Source organism: Cebus imitator, unplaced genomic scaffold, assembly GCF_001604975.1.
Source record: "Cebus imitator isolate Cc_AM_T3 unplaced genomic scaffold, Cebus_imitator-1.0 Scaffold196, whole genome shotgun sequence".
Classification (NCBI taxonomy): Eukaryota; Metazoa; Chordata; class Mammalia; order Primates; family Cebidae; genus Cebus; species Cebus imitator.
This window is the reverse complement of record NW_016107511.1, coordinates 528758-547181: the sequence shown is the minus strand read 5'-3', so window position 1 is coordinate 547181 and position 18424 is coordinate 528758. Positions and strand designations below refer to the sequence as shown.

At 49.1% G+C, this 18424-nt stretch overlaps 1 protein-coding gene across 3 annotated transcripts in view; it reads right to left on the bottom strand.

Moving 5' to 3' along the window:
• DAPK1 (death associated protein kinase 1) overlaps positions 1–18424 on the bottom strand; it is a 212137-nt gene that overhangs the window by 28746 nt on the left and 164967 nt on the right. For all 3 annotated transcript variants that reach the window (XM_017547144.2, XM_017547142.2, XM_017547145.2), the window contains exon 19: positions 8565–8642. In XM_017547144.2, coding sequence (XP_017402633.1) covers positions 8565–8642 — 78 coding nt within the window. The remainder of the gene's footprint in view (positions 1–8564; positions 8643–18424) is intronic.

The window sequence follows — 18424 nt, the reverse complement described above, 5'->3', positions numbered from 1 at the left end:
GGCGGGAGCCTTGTGCAGCCAACACCCCTGGGGGAGAGGAGCGGGGACTATGGTGCCACAGACAATTTGGCTCATGGCTTGAAGTGCTCTCCAGTGTGTGTCCTCTAGGTCTGTGGGTGTGGCTGGAGGGTACTCAGGAGACCTGGGGCATCTGGGGTGTGGGCCGACCTCCCGGAGTCAGGGCAGGACCAGGCTGGGAAGAGGAGGAGGCAGTACCGAACTCCAAGGAGTGCAGAACTCTGACTCAGAACCTTCCAGATGGTCATAAGTGTGTGTGTGTGTGTGTGTGTGTAGGGTAGAGTATATTTACCTGTATTAGCTCTAATCACATACTTTCTCCAGTGTGAGCCACTGGGGGAATTCCTAAACCTAAGACAGATCTCGCACCTGCCTGCCTAACACACTGGGCCCAAACCTGATCTCCTCAGCCCCTGGGTAAGGTCTGTAAAGCAGCGCTGCCTCTCGGGTCCCGTGGCGCCTCCTTCTCTGCCTGCACCCCAGGCCCACCCTGTGCCCTAGCCCAGCCACCCTCCTCCTTCGTGGTTTTATGCTGGGGCTCACTCAGCCCTTCACTGCCCCAGCCCCTTGCACTCCCCCTTCCTCCGCCTTCCTCAGGCCCTGCCTCAAGTGAGCTCCAGCATTCTTCTTGTCCTTCAGGTCTTGGTTTTGATTCACATCAGAGAGGTCCTGATAAGCCAGGTGAACGTAGACACCACCATCCTTTCATCTCACCTCACCCTGTTTTAATTCCCTGCATGGCACCTACCCCGGGAAGCAGCAACCCTTTCTGTAGAGGGCCAGATGGTCTCTGTGGCAACTCAACTCTGCCATTAGTAACACCGGCCACAGACAAGAGTGTGTGGCTGCATCTCAATAAAACTTTATTTACAGAAGTGGGCGATGGGTTGTAGGCCATTGTTTGCCAACCCTTGACCTGATTTACACATTTTTCTTATTGGCTTGCTGGTTGGGTTCTGCTACTTTTGTTCACTGTGGTCTCTGCTGTGTCTGGAACAGCTCTTACAGTAGGCACTGGGAATACCTTTTCAGTGAGTGAGTGAATGAATGTTATTTGGTAACTGCACATTGCTCTTTGAAGCCCTGGTAAATCGCCTAGTTTCTACTTTTCTTTCTTCAAGTACTGTTTTCTCCCCAGCAACTTAGCTTTCACTTTCGCATCAGACAAGAGGACCAAACATCAAGCTGATGGGGAAGAACAACCACGTTCTGGGAAGGCCGGATAAGAGCACTGAGAGGCAACGTGGCCTTGCCCACGTGGCAGGGTGCAGGGAGATCGCACGGGTGGACAGCAGCTCTTAATTACGAAAATGCAGTTTGCAGGTGGTGAATTTTCCATTCTGGGCAAACCCCCAAATTGTTTTCATTTTTCAAAATATTACTGGTCACTTTTGTTCACTGTCAGGTCTTAGGTTTAGTAAAATCAAACTACTTTTTTTGTTTTTTTTTTTGAGACAGAGTCTTACTCTGTCGCCTAGGCTGGAGCTCAGTGACACGATCTCAGCTCAGTGCAGACTTCACCTCCCAGGTTCAGGCAATTCTCGTTCCTCAGCCCCCAGAGTAGCTGGGAATAAAGGCGCGCGCCACCATGCCTGGCTAATTTGTTTTGTATTTTCAGTAAAGACGGGGTTTCACCATGTTGGGCAGGCTGGTCTTGAACTGCTGACCTCAGGTGATCCACCTGCCTCAGCCTCCCAAAGTGCTGGGATTACAGGTGTGAGCCACTGCACCCAGCCTACTTTTAATATCAGGCTTCTGGAAAATCTGATTAGAAGGAGAGACAAACAAAATAAAAATAAGCCAACTCCTCATCCCCACTGAAACTCTTATTTTAAAATCAGGTAAGAATGGGACTTGGGATGCCTGTAGTGAAAATGGATGCTGATATCAATCGAGATCAACCCCTCTCTCATAGATGGGGTCCCTCCTTTCTTCTAGAAGGAGAATTGGGTTTGGCTGAGCAACAACACAGTCCTCAGACAACTTTGGATAGCTGCACGGCGCTTTGTCACTGACTGAGCACGAGGAGGTAGAAGGTACAACCTCCTTCTGTGATAAGGTGGCACCTACAGCCAGAAGGGGGCTCTCAGGGACCCTCAAAGCAATGAAGAATCTATCAACAGCCTGTGGTAAGGAGAAGCAGACTTCATCTGTAGCATCTGCTGATTCCTGTGGTGCAAATGCTCCCACTCTGGCTGATTTCAAGACCCCTGTGTGATGTCACCGAGTTGGGAAGGCATGCTCAGCTCTCAGGGACAGCACCGACGCTCCCGCACACCACTGCCCTAGTTCGCTGAATGCGGAGGGGGTCAGAGTCGATCACATGCAGCTCAGCCCTGCCCCAGGTTCCTTCTTGCCCAAGAGCTGTGGCCTTGGCCTCAGCCGTCTTCAGTGCCCCTGCCCCTTGGACTGTCCAGTGATCCAAACAGCCAGCCCCTCTCCCCTGCACATCTTCCAGGATGACTTTGGTTCTATTTCCAGATGTCAAATCCCATTGCTTCCCTAGCAAATATAGTTTAAAGACACATTCCCAGGCAATGTCAACTGATCAGAGCTCAGAGCACAGATGGAAAGTATTTCTTTTGGCCAGGGGTGGTGGCTCACGCCTGTAATCCCAGCACTTTGGGAAGCCGAGGTGGGTGGATCACCTGAGGTTAGGAGTTCAAGACCAGCCTGACCAACATGGTGAAACCCTGCCTCTACTAAAAGTACAAAAATTCGCCAGTTGTGGTGGCAGGTGCCTGTAATCACAGCTACTCAGGAGGCTGAGGCAGGAGAATCACTTGAACCCGGGAGGTGGAGGTTGCAGTGAGACGAGATCCTTCATCCTGTCTTAATTCCCTGCATGGCACCTACCCCAGGAGGCAGCAACCCTTTCTGTAGAGGGCCAGATGGTCTCCGTGGCAACTCAACTCTGCCATTATGAACACCAGCCACAGACAAGAGTGTGTGGCTGTGTCTCAATAAAACCTTATTTACAGAAGTAGGCGGTGGGCTGTAGGCCATTGTTTGCCAACCCACCATTGCACTCCAGCCTGGGTGACAGAGAAAGATTCCGTCTCAAAAAAAAAAAAGCATTTCTTTTGCACAACTGGACCATTTGGAAACCAAATAAAATGGTAGGCAATGTAGGGCTGCCATCCTTGGCTGTCCCAGATGCAGACCTCTCCCCAGGACTGTGTTTTGGATCAACCCGCGGCGGTTCCTGCAGAGTGTGGTAGCACCCTAGGGGTTGAGGGAAAATGTGCGGAGGCATTCTTTTGGCTTTCACAGTATCGGGTGGGACTGTAGGGGACGCTAGCATGTTAGATGCTTGGAGGCCAGGGACAGAAACATCCTGCAAAGACAGGACCTCCAAAGCACTCAAACTGCCAACAGCACCCAGTGAGAAACACTGGGAATTATCAAGGAGAAATGACATGGAAAGGAGAATGGTCCTAAGATGCTCTGAAGGGTGAATGACCCCTTCCCCTTCCCCTCCCCCATCTTGTACCCCATTGTCTCCTCCTCCAGGTGACCTGAGTTATAAGTGCAGGTCAGTCCCCTTCCTGGCTTCCTCCCAGGCACTGCCTGCTCCTGGGTTCCCTCCACAATCCTCAGTGATGCATTCTATAAGGAAAATGCTGCAACAGTACAGTCATTTCCAACAACAAATTCCAGTGCTGGGTGTGCCCAGGTGCCAAGCAGTGACTTGCATGGGGATTTATATTCATACACAAGGAAGAAAGACTGCAGTTAGCAATGCTTGGCAGACAACTCCCGTTCTGGCTAATCAGGAGCTAATGTCGAGAGCCCACCGAGGGATGATGAAGACAAACAAATTCCAGGGCATCCAGAAGATTCTGATGGAGGGAATTAGAACCCTGGGCCCCTCCACGGGAAGGCCATCCCTGTGCACTACAAAGCAGGGTGCCTCAGCACAGGCACAGCAGCCAGTGTGGAAAGGACGCATCTCACCTGGCCAGGAAACTGCCCTGGAGCGTCCCAAGCCCACTGATTAAAGGCAGACAGCAGGTATCTCCAGGTCAGGTTGGGACCTCAGGTCTGCACTGATTTGCATGTTGCTCACCTCTTTGAATCTGGATTTCCTGCAGGAACGTTCCCTTCTATACACCCTGGGGATGTTGTAAAATCACAGTGCCCACCACACACAATGAGGACTCAATAGTGGCCGTCACCACAAGTGACACTCAAGGTGCCTGCCACAGGGGCTACCGCCACACCTCACGGCTGTTCCAGAGTGAGCTGCGGGATTCCAACAACAGCAGCAAACACATGGTGCTTACTGTGTGCAGGCACTGTGCTAAGGACATCATCTACATTGACCCATTCAGTCCTTATCACTGTCCTGGGAGGTAGCAGCAGACTCAACCATTTGACAAGAGGGCACACTGAGGCACAGAGCTGTTGAGCAGCTTGCCAGCTCACCCAGCGAGAACGTGGCCGAGCGGGGCGTGGATCCCAGGCCAGCTGACCTCGAGTCTGTGCCCTTAGGCACTACTCTGAATTCTGCTCCAACGTAAAGATGAGGGGGAACTTTTCACTGGATTCTGGGTGGTCGGCAGGATGTTGACCTTTCATTAGGGCAGTAAGATGACTTTTCTGGCCAGGTGCAGTGGCTCACGCCTGTAATCCCACTGCTTTGGAAGGCTGAAGTAGGAGGACCACTAGAAGCTAGGAGTTAGAGGTAGCCTGGGCAATGCATCGAGACACTGTTGCTAACACAAATGTTAAAAATCAGCTAGGTGGGTGTGGAAACACGTGCCTATAGTCCTAGCCACTTGGGAGGCTGAGGCAGCAGGATCACTGGAGCCCCGGAGTTTGAAGCCACAGCGAGCACTGATTGCACCACACTGCCTGAGACCCTGCCTCAGAAAAATAAAGGTGACCATTCTTTTCCTTGACCAACACCACAGGATAATGGTAAAATACAAAATGCTATGATAGTCCACTTCCCATCTCTTTTAAAAATCTAGGCACCGGGCTGGATGCAGTGGCTCACACTTGTAATCCCACCACTTTGGGAGGCTGAGGCAGGTAGAGGTCAGAAGTTCGCGACCAGCCTGGCCAACATGCTGAACCCCCATCTCTACTAAAAATACAAAAAATTAGCTGGGTGTGGTGGTGGATGGCTGTAATCTCCAGCTAGCTACTCGGGAGGCTAAGGCAGAAGAATCACTTGAATCCAGGAGGTGGAGGTTGCAGTGAGCCAAGATTGCACCACTGCACTCCAGCCTGGGCAACAAGAGTGAAACAAAGTCTAAAAACAAAACAAACAAACAAACAAAAAAAACTAGGCACCAAAACAAAGGTGCCAATGGATAGAAGAAAAGAAATAAAATCCCAAACAGACAAAGCGAGAGCCCATCTCTGGAAATTCGGAATTCTAAATGGGAACAAGCCCCCTTCGCTGAGGACATGGAGGAAGCACCGCAGCAAGGTACTTTGCATCTCTCCTCCTCACCATGGCAGTCATCTAAGCAGGCTGCAGAAAACGGGGACAGAGGACGGGAGCAAGACCTTCCACCCACCGATCTGACCAACCCTGGCTAGCGCACCCACTGCTCTCCCTCGGCCCTTTCTCTGAGCATTCCTTCACTATTTGCATAATCATCCTGGAAGGGTATATGTGGGTTTGCACAGTCATCTACTTTTAAGTCAAAGAAGGGACTGTTGCTCAGGGGGCATGGGCAGAAGAACACAGCACAGCCCCCAAGATGCCTCTTCCCTCTGCATGAGGCCAGTGTCTCCTGAGTGACCTGCTTGGCTTTTGCAGGTCACGGTGCTGCAGCTGAGTGTCTGTCTCACAATGAGCTGAACCTGCAGGTCCCGCGGCCCCTGCTCTGCGATGCAGTTTCTTAGATGGTAAACAGCACTGAGAGCGAATGTGGTAAGCGGATTTTCAGGGGGCGGTAGTGGTGGAAGTGCTGGTGCTGTGTGAGCTGAGCTAGGACTTCACACACCTGGGAGGGTACAGCACGGGGAGTCAGGGATGCCAGCCAGGTGCCAGGCACTGCAGGTTGGTTTGCAGCCTCTCTGTGTGGAAACCTGAGCACATCTGACCAAACAGGCTGATGCACTTAGAAAAGCCTGTCGAAGAAGCTTTCACCCTTCCTTAATAGTGTGTCTTCCTACCAGTGTACCATAATAGAGACCTAATAACTAACAGGAAAAAGAGGTTTTAGCCTGTGCAAAAGCCAGACTTGACTTCTTTTTTTACTATCAGTGGATGCTGCGTGGGTAATTGATGTATACCAGCCTATGGACGTGAGATTCTGTGTGCAATGCAGGGACCCGTGCTGTGCAATCCAGCAAAGCCAGAGATTGCAACCTGGGGATTTGTGCTGTGTTTGGTTTGGCTGGTCCTCTGCTTCAAAGATAGTGAATTTTAAACTTAGGAAACTCTATGGAAAGGCTCATTCTTGACTGCTAACCACGACTCACAGGCTCTCCCCTGCCCCTGATTATTTTGCTTGTAAACAAAAAGGTTTCCCTTGAGTTTCTAGTCCAAATTCACAGGTGTAATAACACAGTCCATAATGGTACAGAATCACCAAGCCCGTAATTTTAATTTATGAATTTCTGGTATGAACAGCTGAGTAAGGCTAGGTAAATTTTACCTGACTTACAAAGGGGAGGCTGAATTGCTGCTCTCAGAGTTGACCAACATCTGCTCAGTGCCTTTGAGGCCAAAGCAGGAGGGTGTAAAAATCAATCACCCATGACTTTACCCCTGTCAGGTCAGCTCCAAGGGGTTTTAATATGCATATGCACTTCAGCAAAGTGTGTCTCTCCAAGTCTATATTCTGCACAAGGAAAGAAATTTTCCCAATCTGTGGGCCCCCTGCCCCTGGTAAGACCACAGGACAAGTATAAAAATTCAAACTTGGCCGGGCGCAGTGGCTCACGCCCATAATCCCAGCACTCTGGGAAGCCAAGGCGGGTGGATCACAAGGTCAAGAGGTCAAGACCACCCTGGCCAACATGGTGAAACCCTGTCTCTATTAAAAACAGAAAAATTAGCTGGGCATGGTAGTGCGCACCTGTAGTCCCAGTTACTTGGGAGTATGAGGCAGAAGAATCGCTTGAACCTGGGAGGTGGAGGTTGCAGTGAGCCGAGATCATGCCATTGTACTACTGAACTCTAGCCTGGCGACAGAGGGAGACTTCGTAGCAAAAAAAAAAAAAAAAAAAAAAAGAAAGAAAACTCAAACTTCAGGGTTGTGAAGGTTATGACCTCACCGCTTCTCCCCCAGGCACGTCTCAGTCTATATGGCAAGATCTTTGTGGGATATCTGGAGCATATCTTGGACCTTATCTTCTCAGCAAGCACTTAAACCAATTGAATTATCATTTTATTTCTAGATAGTTTGGTTCTTTTTGAAAACGATTACTATAAGTGTAAAAAAATTTTTAAAATACAGTAATGTTTAAAGAAGAAAATGTTGAGTATAATAGCAAAATCAAAAAGCATTACTTCTATCTTTTTTTCTAGGTATTTTAACACAGTAGAGATTATTACGTATATACAATCTGTCTACTGCTTTGACGCCCAGTAACCCCACAAGCATTAAACTCCTATTAGTAAAACTTCTTAAAAATATTTTAGGCTGGGCGCAGTGGCTCACGTCTGTAATCCCAGCACTTTGAGAGGCCGAGGCAGGCAGATCACGAAGTCAAGAGATTGAAACCATCCTAGCCAACATGGTGAAACCCCTTCTCTACTAAAAAATACAAAAATTAGCTGGGCATGGTGGTGCGCGCCTGTAGTCCCAGCTACTCAGGAGGCTGAGGCAGGAGAATTGCTTGAGCCCCGGAGGCGGAGGTTGCATTGAGCTGAGGTTACATCACTGCACTCCAGCCTCGCGCCTGGAGACAGAGCAAGACTTTGTCTCAAAAAAAAAAAAAAAAAAAAAAAATTTCAGAGGCCAAGGCCATTCTATTCTATGGCTGTAGGGACTTTTATTAGACATTATTGTGGGTTATCTGATGTTTCCAATTTTTATTACTATATTATAAATAATACTGCAGCGAACATCTTTAAGCATAAAACAGAGTTCCTGGATTGAAGGGATTGGCTATTGTGAAATCTCCTGACACAACCATTACGCTGCAGGCTGGAAAGGGTACACCTGCTCTTCCTTATTTTTGTCTTGTTTCTTTAAGCCTTAGAGCAACAATGTTTGATAAAGAGGCGCTTAACAGCTATCTTGGAGCTCAAACCTAAGAAGGAAAGAGGCGGAGTCAGCGTCCTCATCCCTCCCCCTACCTGGTGGGAGTGGTTATTACAGAGAGTGGGAGGAGAGAAACCAGGCACAGCAACTGCAAAAAGGCCAAAGGATTTCCAAGTCTAAATAGAGAAGAAAACAGATAGGGAGCTGATGCATTTACACCCAGTGACATACAAGCCACAGGACAGGGACTCCGTTCCTAAGACCTGGGTGTCTAGAGCCTCATTTTATTTGTTCTCAAATAAGGAAAAAGACTGAGAATTTTTCACGTAAACATGGATAGAGAACTTCAGACCCATAAACAGAATTTCTCACCTTTCGAAGTCTTGCAAGGAGACCTGCTACGTGCTCGTGCTGTTCCGATCTAGCAAGATCTTCTGCCGTCTTTCCATCCTGTTGGGGAAAAATGCACTAGTTTCTTTTCTCTAAAAAGGAGAGCTGTGTGTGTCCCATACCCCAATTCCGTGGGTCTGCGGCAGAAACAAGCATAGCAGGTGTGAGAAGCAAGCCAAGTGGACAAAGAGCATGTCCTAGTGTGTTTCCCTGGCTGCGAGATCCTTATGTCACTTGATTGTCCAGGACAGGAAGATAAGAAGCAGGAACAAAGCACATACACACTGGCGTCTTCCTGTCCAACAGCGACACCTCTCAGGCCCACAGGTTTAATCACAACTCCACAGCCTCCTTAGCTGGCTGGTTCCTCCCTGTTCTGAACCCCTCTCTCCAATTAGGGAGACAGTAAAGATTCTCATTAGGTGCCAAATTCTAGTTAGTGCAAGCTACTGAGTTTCAGTCCGCACAGGGACAAACCCAGCCCTTGCATGATGCCAGCTCCTGGTAATGACTGTACATTTCAAAGGAAATACTTAGTTTGACAGGCAATTTTGATTGAAAGATTTTTTGGTGAACAGAAAACAAGGAAATAAAAGTCCACAGCACTTTTATGTTTGCTTTTCATTAAGAGACTTTTCATAGGCCGCAGTTTCATACTGAATAAATTTGTTTCTGTATCTACACCATGAATATGCATGATGACAAGTCTTTATTGAACACCACCTAATAATATGTGCCAGGCCCAGGTGACAGTGCTCTGCAAACCTTAATCCTTGGAGTCACCTCTGGGAGGCAGAAGCTGTCACTGTTCCCCTGCCACCAGGGAGAAAGGGACATGTAGGGGCTGTTCTGTTGTAGTTTTAGAGATCACTAAAAATTCAAAAGTATAAAGATGAAAAGCAATTAAAAAATAAAAATAATTGTTTTAAATAAAAAATTAAGGATTTGCTTTATCTATTAATGCTCATCAAAAACAAAGTTGCATCCCTGTAGAAGCTTAGGGATATCCGAAATCTATTTAACAGCAACCTCTCAATTCTTCAACCCGAGTCACTCCCCGAGTCATGCCTTGGGTCCCATTCAGACAGTGCTGCTCAGTCTTGCCAACACTGACATTTTGCACCAGATTATTCTCCGTTGTTGTGCCTGTCTTGTGCCTCTTAGAAACTTTAGTAGCATCTCTGGTTTCTACACACTAGGTGGCAGTAGCGCCCCCCAACTCCCAGTAGTGACAACCAAAAATCAGCCTAGACTGCCAATTGTGGGGTGGGGGGAGCGCTGGGGTGGGGGGGTGAAAAATCACCCTGCTGAGAACCGCTGCCTTAGGCTGCTGGTTGAAGTCCAGATGGCTGCTACGGAGGAGGCTTGCTGCGCAGTCAGGACTGCCTGTCTCTCTCTGCTCCCTTGAGAGTCCTGAAATATCCTCTAGTGGGCAGGCGAGGGCTTCAAGCTTGCTTTGGGGGTGAATTAGGTACCTTATCAGATGCTGCATCTCCAACCAGGGATCCATGCCAAATGTTCTAGTTTCTTTATGGACACAGAAAAGTCCATAAAGAGATGGGGCTCTCCACTACACTCTGGAATCACCTGTAAAACTTAAAAATATTCTGTCGCCCATCTCCCACGCAGACACTGCTGTCATCAGTATGGGGTACATCCTGGGCTCCAAGGTGATTATATTGTGCAGCAGCAAGGTTTGGGAACCACTGCCCTAGTTAGAGGAAATCCGAGCCTTGACTGAAGTTTCCTGCACCTGACACGTCTGAACAGGACGTTCCTCTTGCAGAGCTCAGACGTGCACATAACATGGGCAGACACTTTTCACTGACAGGTTGAGCTCTCTGCTGTTCAACCTCTTCAAAATCAAGGGAACCACCATCAATAATACTTCCTCACGGCAGGTCTGGTGGCTCACGCCTGTAATCCCAGCACTTTGGGAGGCCAAAGTGGGTGGATCACTTGAGGTCAGGAGTTCGAGACCAGGCTGGCCAACATGGTGAAACCCTGTCTCTACTAAACATACAAAAATTAGTCGGGTGTGGTGGCGCATGCCCGTAATTCCAGCTACTCAGGAGGCTGAGACATGAGAATCGTTTGAACCCGGGAGGCAGAGGTTGCAGTGAGCTGAGATCGCCCCACTGCACTCCAGCCTGGGTGACAGGGCGAGACTCCATCTCAAAAAAAATAAATAAAAAGATAAAAATGGTTCCTGACATTTACACTGCCCTTTACAGCTTGCAAAACACGTTGCTTAAAGGACACTATTCAGACTTTCAACAGAAATGCCTGCCAGTGCAGTGGAGACAGTTTGAAGTTGGGAGAAGACTCAGGTTGAAGTCCTGAACCCACCCTTCACCGGCTATGTGGTCAGTCACTCAGCCTTCCCAAGCCTGGGTTTCCTCATCCGGAAGATGGAAAATGTAACCCTCCTTGCACAGGTTCTGAGCAGGTGAGAGAAAACCAAACGGAAAGAAGTCATACAGTGCCAGGCACAGAAGCAACAGGAGTGCTGGAAATTATTCACAGAAGAGCTGAGACTTGCCCTAACACCTGGCCTTCTGTCTGAGAGGGAAAGGGGTAGAAGTCAGATCTCTGCATTTGGTCTTGGCTCTACTGGACACCCTGACGGAGGATGAAAAGCAACACTAACACTTGCTGCCCTCCTCCTATCCAGCAGAGCTCATGGACTCAATGAAGTGCATGCATTGAAGATACAGAAAGATGGCCAAGTGTCTCGGCACCCAGCTGTCCATCATCTCAACCTGAGCCTTGGGGACCAAGTGGCTGCAGAAGGGTGAGTTGGGTCTAGAAATTAGGGTGTCTCTTTTGTGCATCAGCAGCCCCCCACACTACATTCTAGACTATAGGCAGTGATTCCCAAGTTGGCAGCATGACATGGAAAGAAATCCATGGAAAGGTGAAAGGCCACTTCACTTACTGTGTTCAAGAAGCCAGAGCCCCACAGACCAGCCAGTTTTAGGAGCCTGCCCTTCACAGACACACCGCTTACTGACGTCTGGGGAAGTGCTCACAGTCAGGACTTCTAGTGTCACGTGTAATATGCTTTGCAATGGAACAGATAGGGTCTCAACTAGGGCAGGCATTGACAGGGAAACCAATTTTTGTACCCCCCAATGAAAAGATGTTCTGAACAAATATACACAGTCATTTAAGCACCTTCAGATAGCGTAGGGACAAATGTGGATTTTTTGTTAATCTACAGAATTATAAGGGCTCATCTATTTAGCACTCGGTCAACAAACATTCCAAGTCCCGGTTGGACTATGGCGTCATTCATTTCTTCCTTCCTTCCTTCCTTTGTACTTTCATCTAGCAGGTATTTATTGAGCACCTATTATGCACAGGCCTATGGATACAGCAGTGAATAAAACCAACCAAAGACCCTATCCTCACGGGATCCAGAATCTAGTGGGGAGGACAGACAAGAAACAAACAGGTGAGTAAAATACAGTAGGTCAGGTGGTGATAGGTGCTATGAAGAAAAATGGTGCAGAGGAGATGAGGGGCAGTCCTGGTGGCAATAAGGGAGTGGGGGAGAGATAGGATTTAAAATAGGGTGGTCCAGAAAGGACTCTCTGCAAAGGTGAAGTTTGAGTCAAAACCTGCAGAAGGTGAGAGAGCAAATCACATGGATACCTGGGAAAGAGCTGCTCAGGCCCAAGAACAGCAAGTGCAAAGGCCCTGGGGCGGTGGATGGCCAGCACTTTTGAAGAATGTCAAGGAAGCTCATGGGGCTGATGTGGAGGAAGAGGGGAGGAGGAGCAGGAGATGGAGGTAGGGAGGCAATATCAGGGGCAGCTCCTTGGGGAGGCCCCCATTTGAAGGGCTCTGGCCCCCATGGGAAGCTCCTAAAGCATCTGAGCAAGGAGGACAAGATCTGACTTACGTTTGACCAGGCAGCTCTGTGGGGAACAGGCTGTGGACAGGTCAGGTTGGAAGCAGGGAGCTCACTTAGGAGGCAGCAATGAATTCCCAGTGATCCCTGCCCAAGGGCTCACTCCTAGGAGAAATCCGGATATGATTCCAACAGAGCAAGGAAGACGAAGGGACCACCAGCCCACAGGGGTAAATCACACACACCGGAGAGGCTAGGACACAGGTTTCCTGGGCGGAGGTGAATGCTGATGGATGAGGATGAGTGGGTGCCGTGGAGTGCTCCATGAATGTTATGGGCTGTGTGCCCACATGCCCGTAGCGGGCATTCCAAGTCTCTCTCACTCTGAAGGCAGAGCACATCAGGTAGCCTCAGGGCAGAAGTGGGCAGAGAGATGTGTGCTCGTGTGTGCTGGCACGTGGGCACACTATTCGCAGGGGGTGAAGGGGGAAACAGAGAGCTCCAGGGTAAAAGGACAGCAGGTGCCAACTCCATGATGGGGAGCTGGCAGGGGCTTCCCAGGACCTGGCCACAGCTGCAGGGGTGCAGGGGGGAAAGGAGGGCTGGGCAGAGGCTGCAGAGGTCACATTCTGAAGGCAGAGGAGCCCCAGATGGAGGTGAAAGTGGAGCGCACTGAGTGGCTGGCATTTCTAGAAAGATAAACGTGGAGCTGGATGGACCGGTCTAAGGGGCAGGAGGCTACAGTGCAGGGGTGGGTTAAGAGTCTGACTGGTCTGGAGGAACCGCAGGGTGATGCCCTTAACCAGGTGGGGGCTGGAGGGGCAGGTGCTTCGTGGTCATGGAGAATTGGAAGGAGGCTTAGTAGGCTGCAGGCTGGCTGCAAACAGGTGAGGAGAGCTTTCGTGTTCTTAGCAGGGTGACAGACGCGTGCTGAAACCCTTTGCAGAGGCTGGACACTGGAGAGGAGGAGGCACAGAACTGAAGGGAGGGGACCTGGTATGGGGAGGTCAGGGCCCACTGAAGGTGCTGTGTGAAGCTGGCACTCGGGCAGACCTGAACATGGGCCTCCGTGTTGGGCGGTTGCAAGTCTGGGGGCCAGCAAGGGCTGGGGGAATGGACAGGGAGAGGGTAGATTGCAGGGTAGAGCAGCAGGAAGCAGAAGCCCGGGGAGAAGCAGGACACGGGGACTTTTTCACCAAGGGTGCCCAGTCCTGGGGCTATCTAGTGAAAGAGGCTCACGGGTAGCAGCTGGGGCTTGGGTGGAAAGATGACAAAGGGAAAGGAAGAGCCGGCTGTGAGTCACGGAGCGCTCACAGGGGCGCGGGGACAGCCGGGCCAGGCTCATGAGGGCTTCGGGGTGGCTGAGAAAGTTCTATTGCTTCACCTGTGTGGAATTCAAGGGCGTTTGTCTTATGGAAAGCCACTAAGCTTTATATCGGTTCATGTGCTTTTCTCCATCTATGTTTTATTTTACAATAAGAAAGTTTGGAAGGAAAGAGCTGTTAGGAAGTGAGTGGGGACTCTGCTGAGGGCCATGTGGAGTGGAAGACAGACAGTGGAGGGTGCAGGGGTTGGGGAGGCAAGGGCAAAGAGGGGACAGGATATGCAGACTTGTTCAGGTCACCCCGGCTGAGGACCCAGCTGGGTGGGAAGGCAGCAGCAGGGGGTGCTGGTGATCAGGGGTGGTTCTGAAGTAGAGGAGAATGGAGCTGTTTCTGGAGGGTGGGAGGAAGGCGTGGGTGCTGGGTACCTTGCAGGAAGACCAGAGGCCCCTCCCCAGGCCTTGTCTCAGCCTGAAGCCGGGAGAGTAAGCACGCGCTGTGAGTGCACAGAAGGAAGGCTTCGTATAAACCAAAGAATGTGAAAGATCTCAATAATTTAAGAATACTGGAAGTCTTAGCCAGATCAATTAGGCAAGAGAAATAAAGTCATCCAAATTGGAAAAGACGAAGTCAAATGATTCCTGTTCGCTGATGGTATAATTTTATGTCTAGAAAGCTCTGAAGACGTCACCAAAAAATTCTCAGAGTTAATAAATTAATTCAGTAAAATTTTGGAATATAAAATTAACATACAAAAATCAGTACAGTTTCTATATACCAGTGACGATCTAGCCAAGAACGAAATCAAGAAGGCAATCCCATTTACAATAGCTACCAAAAAAAAAAAAAAAAAAAAAAAAAAAAAAAAAAAAAAAAAAAAAAAAAAAAAAAAACAAAAAAAAAAAAAAAAAAAAATCACCACCAACACCAACAAAAATACTAGGAATATATTTAACCAAGGAGGTGAAAGACCTCTATGAGGCAAACTAAGAAACACTAATGAAACAAATTGTAGATGACACAAACAAATGGAAAAACATCCTGTACTCATGGATGGGAAGAATTGATATTGTTGAAATGACGACCATACTGTCCCAAACAATCTACAGATTCAATGCAAGCCCCATCGAAATACCCCCTCATTTTTCACAGAATTAGAAAAAGCAATTCTAAAGTTCATGTGAAACCACAAAAGGGCCCAAATAGCGAAAGCAATCCTAAGCAAAAGGAGCAAAGCTAGAGACATCACACTGACTAACTCCAAATCACACTAGATGGCTATAGTAACCAAAACAGCATGGTACCCACATAAAAACAGATAATGGAACAGAACAGGGAACCCAGAAATAAAGCCACATACTTACAGCCAACTGCTCTCTGACAAAATTGATAGGAACATACAATGGAAAAAGGACACCCTTTTCAATAGAGTTCTGGGAAAATTGGATATCTATTTGCAGAAAATTGAAACTGTATCCTTCTCTCTCGCCATTTGCAGAAGTCAACTCAAAATAGATTAAAGACTTAAACAGAAGATCTTAAATTATAAAACTATTAGAAGAAAACCCAGGGAGACCTTTTCTAACATTGGTCCAGGCACATAATTCATGACGAAGACCTCAAAAGCACAGGCAACAAAACTAAAAATAAACGAAGAGTAGTTAAACTAAAAGCTTCTGCACAGTAAAATAAACAATCAACATGGTGAACGGACTACTTGCAGAATGAGAGAAAATATTTGCAAACTCTACATCCAACAGGGAATTAATTCCGGAATGTATCAGGAACTCAAACAACTCAACAACAGCAACAAAAACTCAAATAATCTCATTTAAAAGTGTGGTAAGAACATGAAGAGACATTTTTCATAAGAAGACAAATGGCCAACATACATGAAAAACATGTTCAACATCACCATCATCAGAGAAATTCAAGTTAAAACCACAATGAGGTATCATATTAACACCAATCAGGATGGCTATTATTAAAAGGTTAAAAAACAACAACAACAACAACAACTGATGTTTGAGAGGATGCAGAGAAAAGGGAACTTTCATACATTATTGGTGGGAATGTAAATTAGTACAACCTCTATGGAAAACAGTCGTGGAATCATGTCGACTTCTCAAATAACTAAAAATAGAACCCCTATTCGTTTCAGCAATTCCACTACTGGGTAACTACCTGAAGGAAAATAAATCATTATATGAAAAAGATATCTGCATTTGTATGTTTACTGCAGGACTATTCACAGTAGCAAAGGTAGGAAATCGAACAGAGGACTGGACTTTTAAAATGTTGTATATATACACAATGGAATGCTACTTGGCCATTAAGAAAAGGAAATCAGGCTGCGTGCGGTGGCTCACGCCTGTAACTCCACCAATTTGGGAAGCTGAGGCCAGCAGATCACAAGGTCAGGAAATCAATACCATCCTGACCAACATGGGGAAATCCCGTCTCTACTAAAAATTAAAAAATTAGCTGGGTGTGGTGGTGTGGGCCTGTAGTGCCAGCAACTCAGGAGACTGAGGCAGGAGAATCGCTTGAATCTGGGAGGCAGAGGTTGCAGTAAGCTGAGATAGAGCCACTGCACTTCAGCCTGGCGACAGAGATTGTCAAAAAAAAAGAAAGAAAGAAAAAGAAAAGGAACTCATGTCCTTTGCAGCAACATGGATGGAAATGGAGGCCATTATCCTAAGTGAAACAACGGAGACACAGAAAACCAAATATCACATGCTGTCACTTAAAGCAGGTGTTAAGTGATGTGTACACAGAGAAGGAGAGAGTGGAATGATGGGCAATGGGGACTTGGAGGGCTGAGGGGAGGTGGGCATGGAGGATGGGAGTTTGTTCCGTGGATACAATGCGCTTTGCTCCAGTGATGGACACACTGAAGACCTTGACTTCACCCCAATGTAATATACATGGAGAAAATTGCACTTGTACCCCATAAATGCATACAAATAATAAATCAATAAATTTACTGACTTACAGGTTAGTATGGTAATATTTACATATCTTGTGCTAATATTTTATTGACATTCATTTCCTCTGTTTCTTTTTCCTTCTTCGATGTGGCTGTTAGGACACTTAAACCGAGGGAAGTGGTGCAGCCACGTTTCTGAGGGCGGCGTCCTCAGTAAGACGCTCCGGGTGTCCCAGGCCCAGCGGGAGAGGAAGCCCCGGTTCCCTGCGGGGAGGGCGAGGCTCATCCAGCTCTGCTCACCCTCCCCGCCCCGGGACTTCCGCGCCTGCGGCAGCCACTGCGCTCCCACCTCGGGAGGGCGCTGGAGGCCGCCGAGCTCGGGTCTGAACAGGGCGCTTCTCCCGGGACTCTGCCCCTCTGAGGTCGGGGCGGGCCCGCAGGTTCCAGCGAGGCCCCCGCAGGGACGCCCCCAGCCTCTGTCCACGACCTCAGGACCCGCTCCTTCCTGTCACCACGCTGTCCCATTCGGTGACTGTAATTGACAGCCGTGACTCTCGGGCCAGCGTCCCTCTCCCATTTCCAGAAGTCTCCCGAGGGGCGCCCGCCCGTCCTGTCCCCCTGGTCTCTCCACTCTCGGCGCGCCAGGTGTGTGCGGAGAGACTGAGCGGGCGGCGGAATGCGCGCGGCGGGTGCGGCTCCGAGGCTGGTTCTGGGCACCGTGGGAGGGGCCTGGGGACAGGACGCTTTTCCTGCGGTGGGAAGCGGGAGAGCGAGGAGGTGCACGGAGGGACCTGAGGAGGCGCCCAGCGGGGATCACCGGCGCAGCTGTCGTGGGGAAGGGCAGAGGGAGCCAAGAATTTCGGAGGGACCCCGCAGAGGGGGTCGGACATTTCAGCGGCCCCAGCCCGCCCTGTGGGAATCGCCAACGTCAGCTGCAGGCGTCTTCAACAGTGGCCTGGCTGAGTCTCTCATAAGGCAACACATAGGAAAAATATGTTTCTTCGTCTTGAAAATGCATATGAATGCTCTATTAGGGAGTAACTGGACCCTGTGCCCAAGCATGGCGAGGCAGGGCTTGACCTTGACAATGGCCGCTAGATCTAGCAGGTCAGGCAGAGCAGGGTGATGTGGGTATGGTGGGTGCGTTTGCGGTGGGTGACCAGGTGCTCTAGAAAGGGGCCCCATCCCATGTGAAGTACTTGTAATAATTGGGCCTGCAGAGGACGCACAGACCAGACCTATTACTTCTGGGGAGGGAATGACATCCTGACTACATGAGTGCACTCGGGTAGGCGACATCCTAGCCCCCGCGGTCAGAAAACACTTTCCGTCAACGGCCAGGCAAGTCGGTGTCTGGGCTCTGTGGGCCACATGGTCTCTGTCACAACTGCTCAGCTCTGACACCTGGCGTGGAAGCAGCCAGGGCCAATACAAACCTTGGGCATGGCTATGTCCCAATAAGACTTCACTTACAAAACCCAGCCGTGGATAGGGCCCGTGGGCCATGGTGTGCTAACCTCTGGATGACCTCCAGGAAATGAGGCTCTCTTCCAGCCTCGGGGCCTGAGGTTGGCGGCCACATTAAAACACCACTTGGTCTCCTCAGACAATCACCCTGTGTCAGCAAAGCTCTAATCTGTGAGTCCAGGACTCTACCACACAAAAACTGGACGGTCAGCCTACTCTCAGGCCAGCAACCGCTTGGATGCTATTTCATTGCAGCCATAAAACTGCA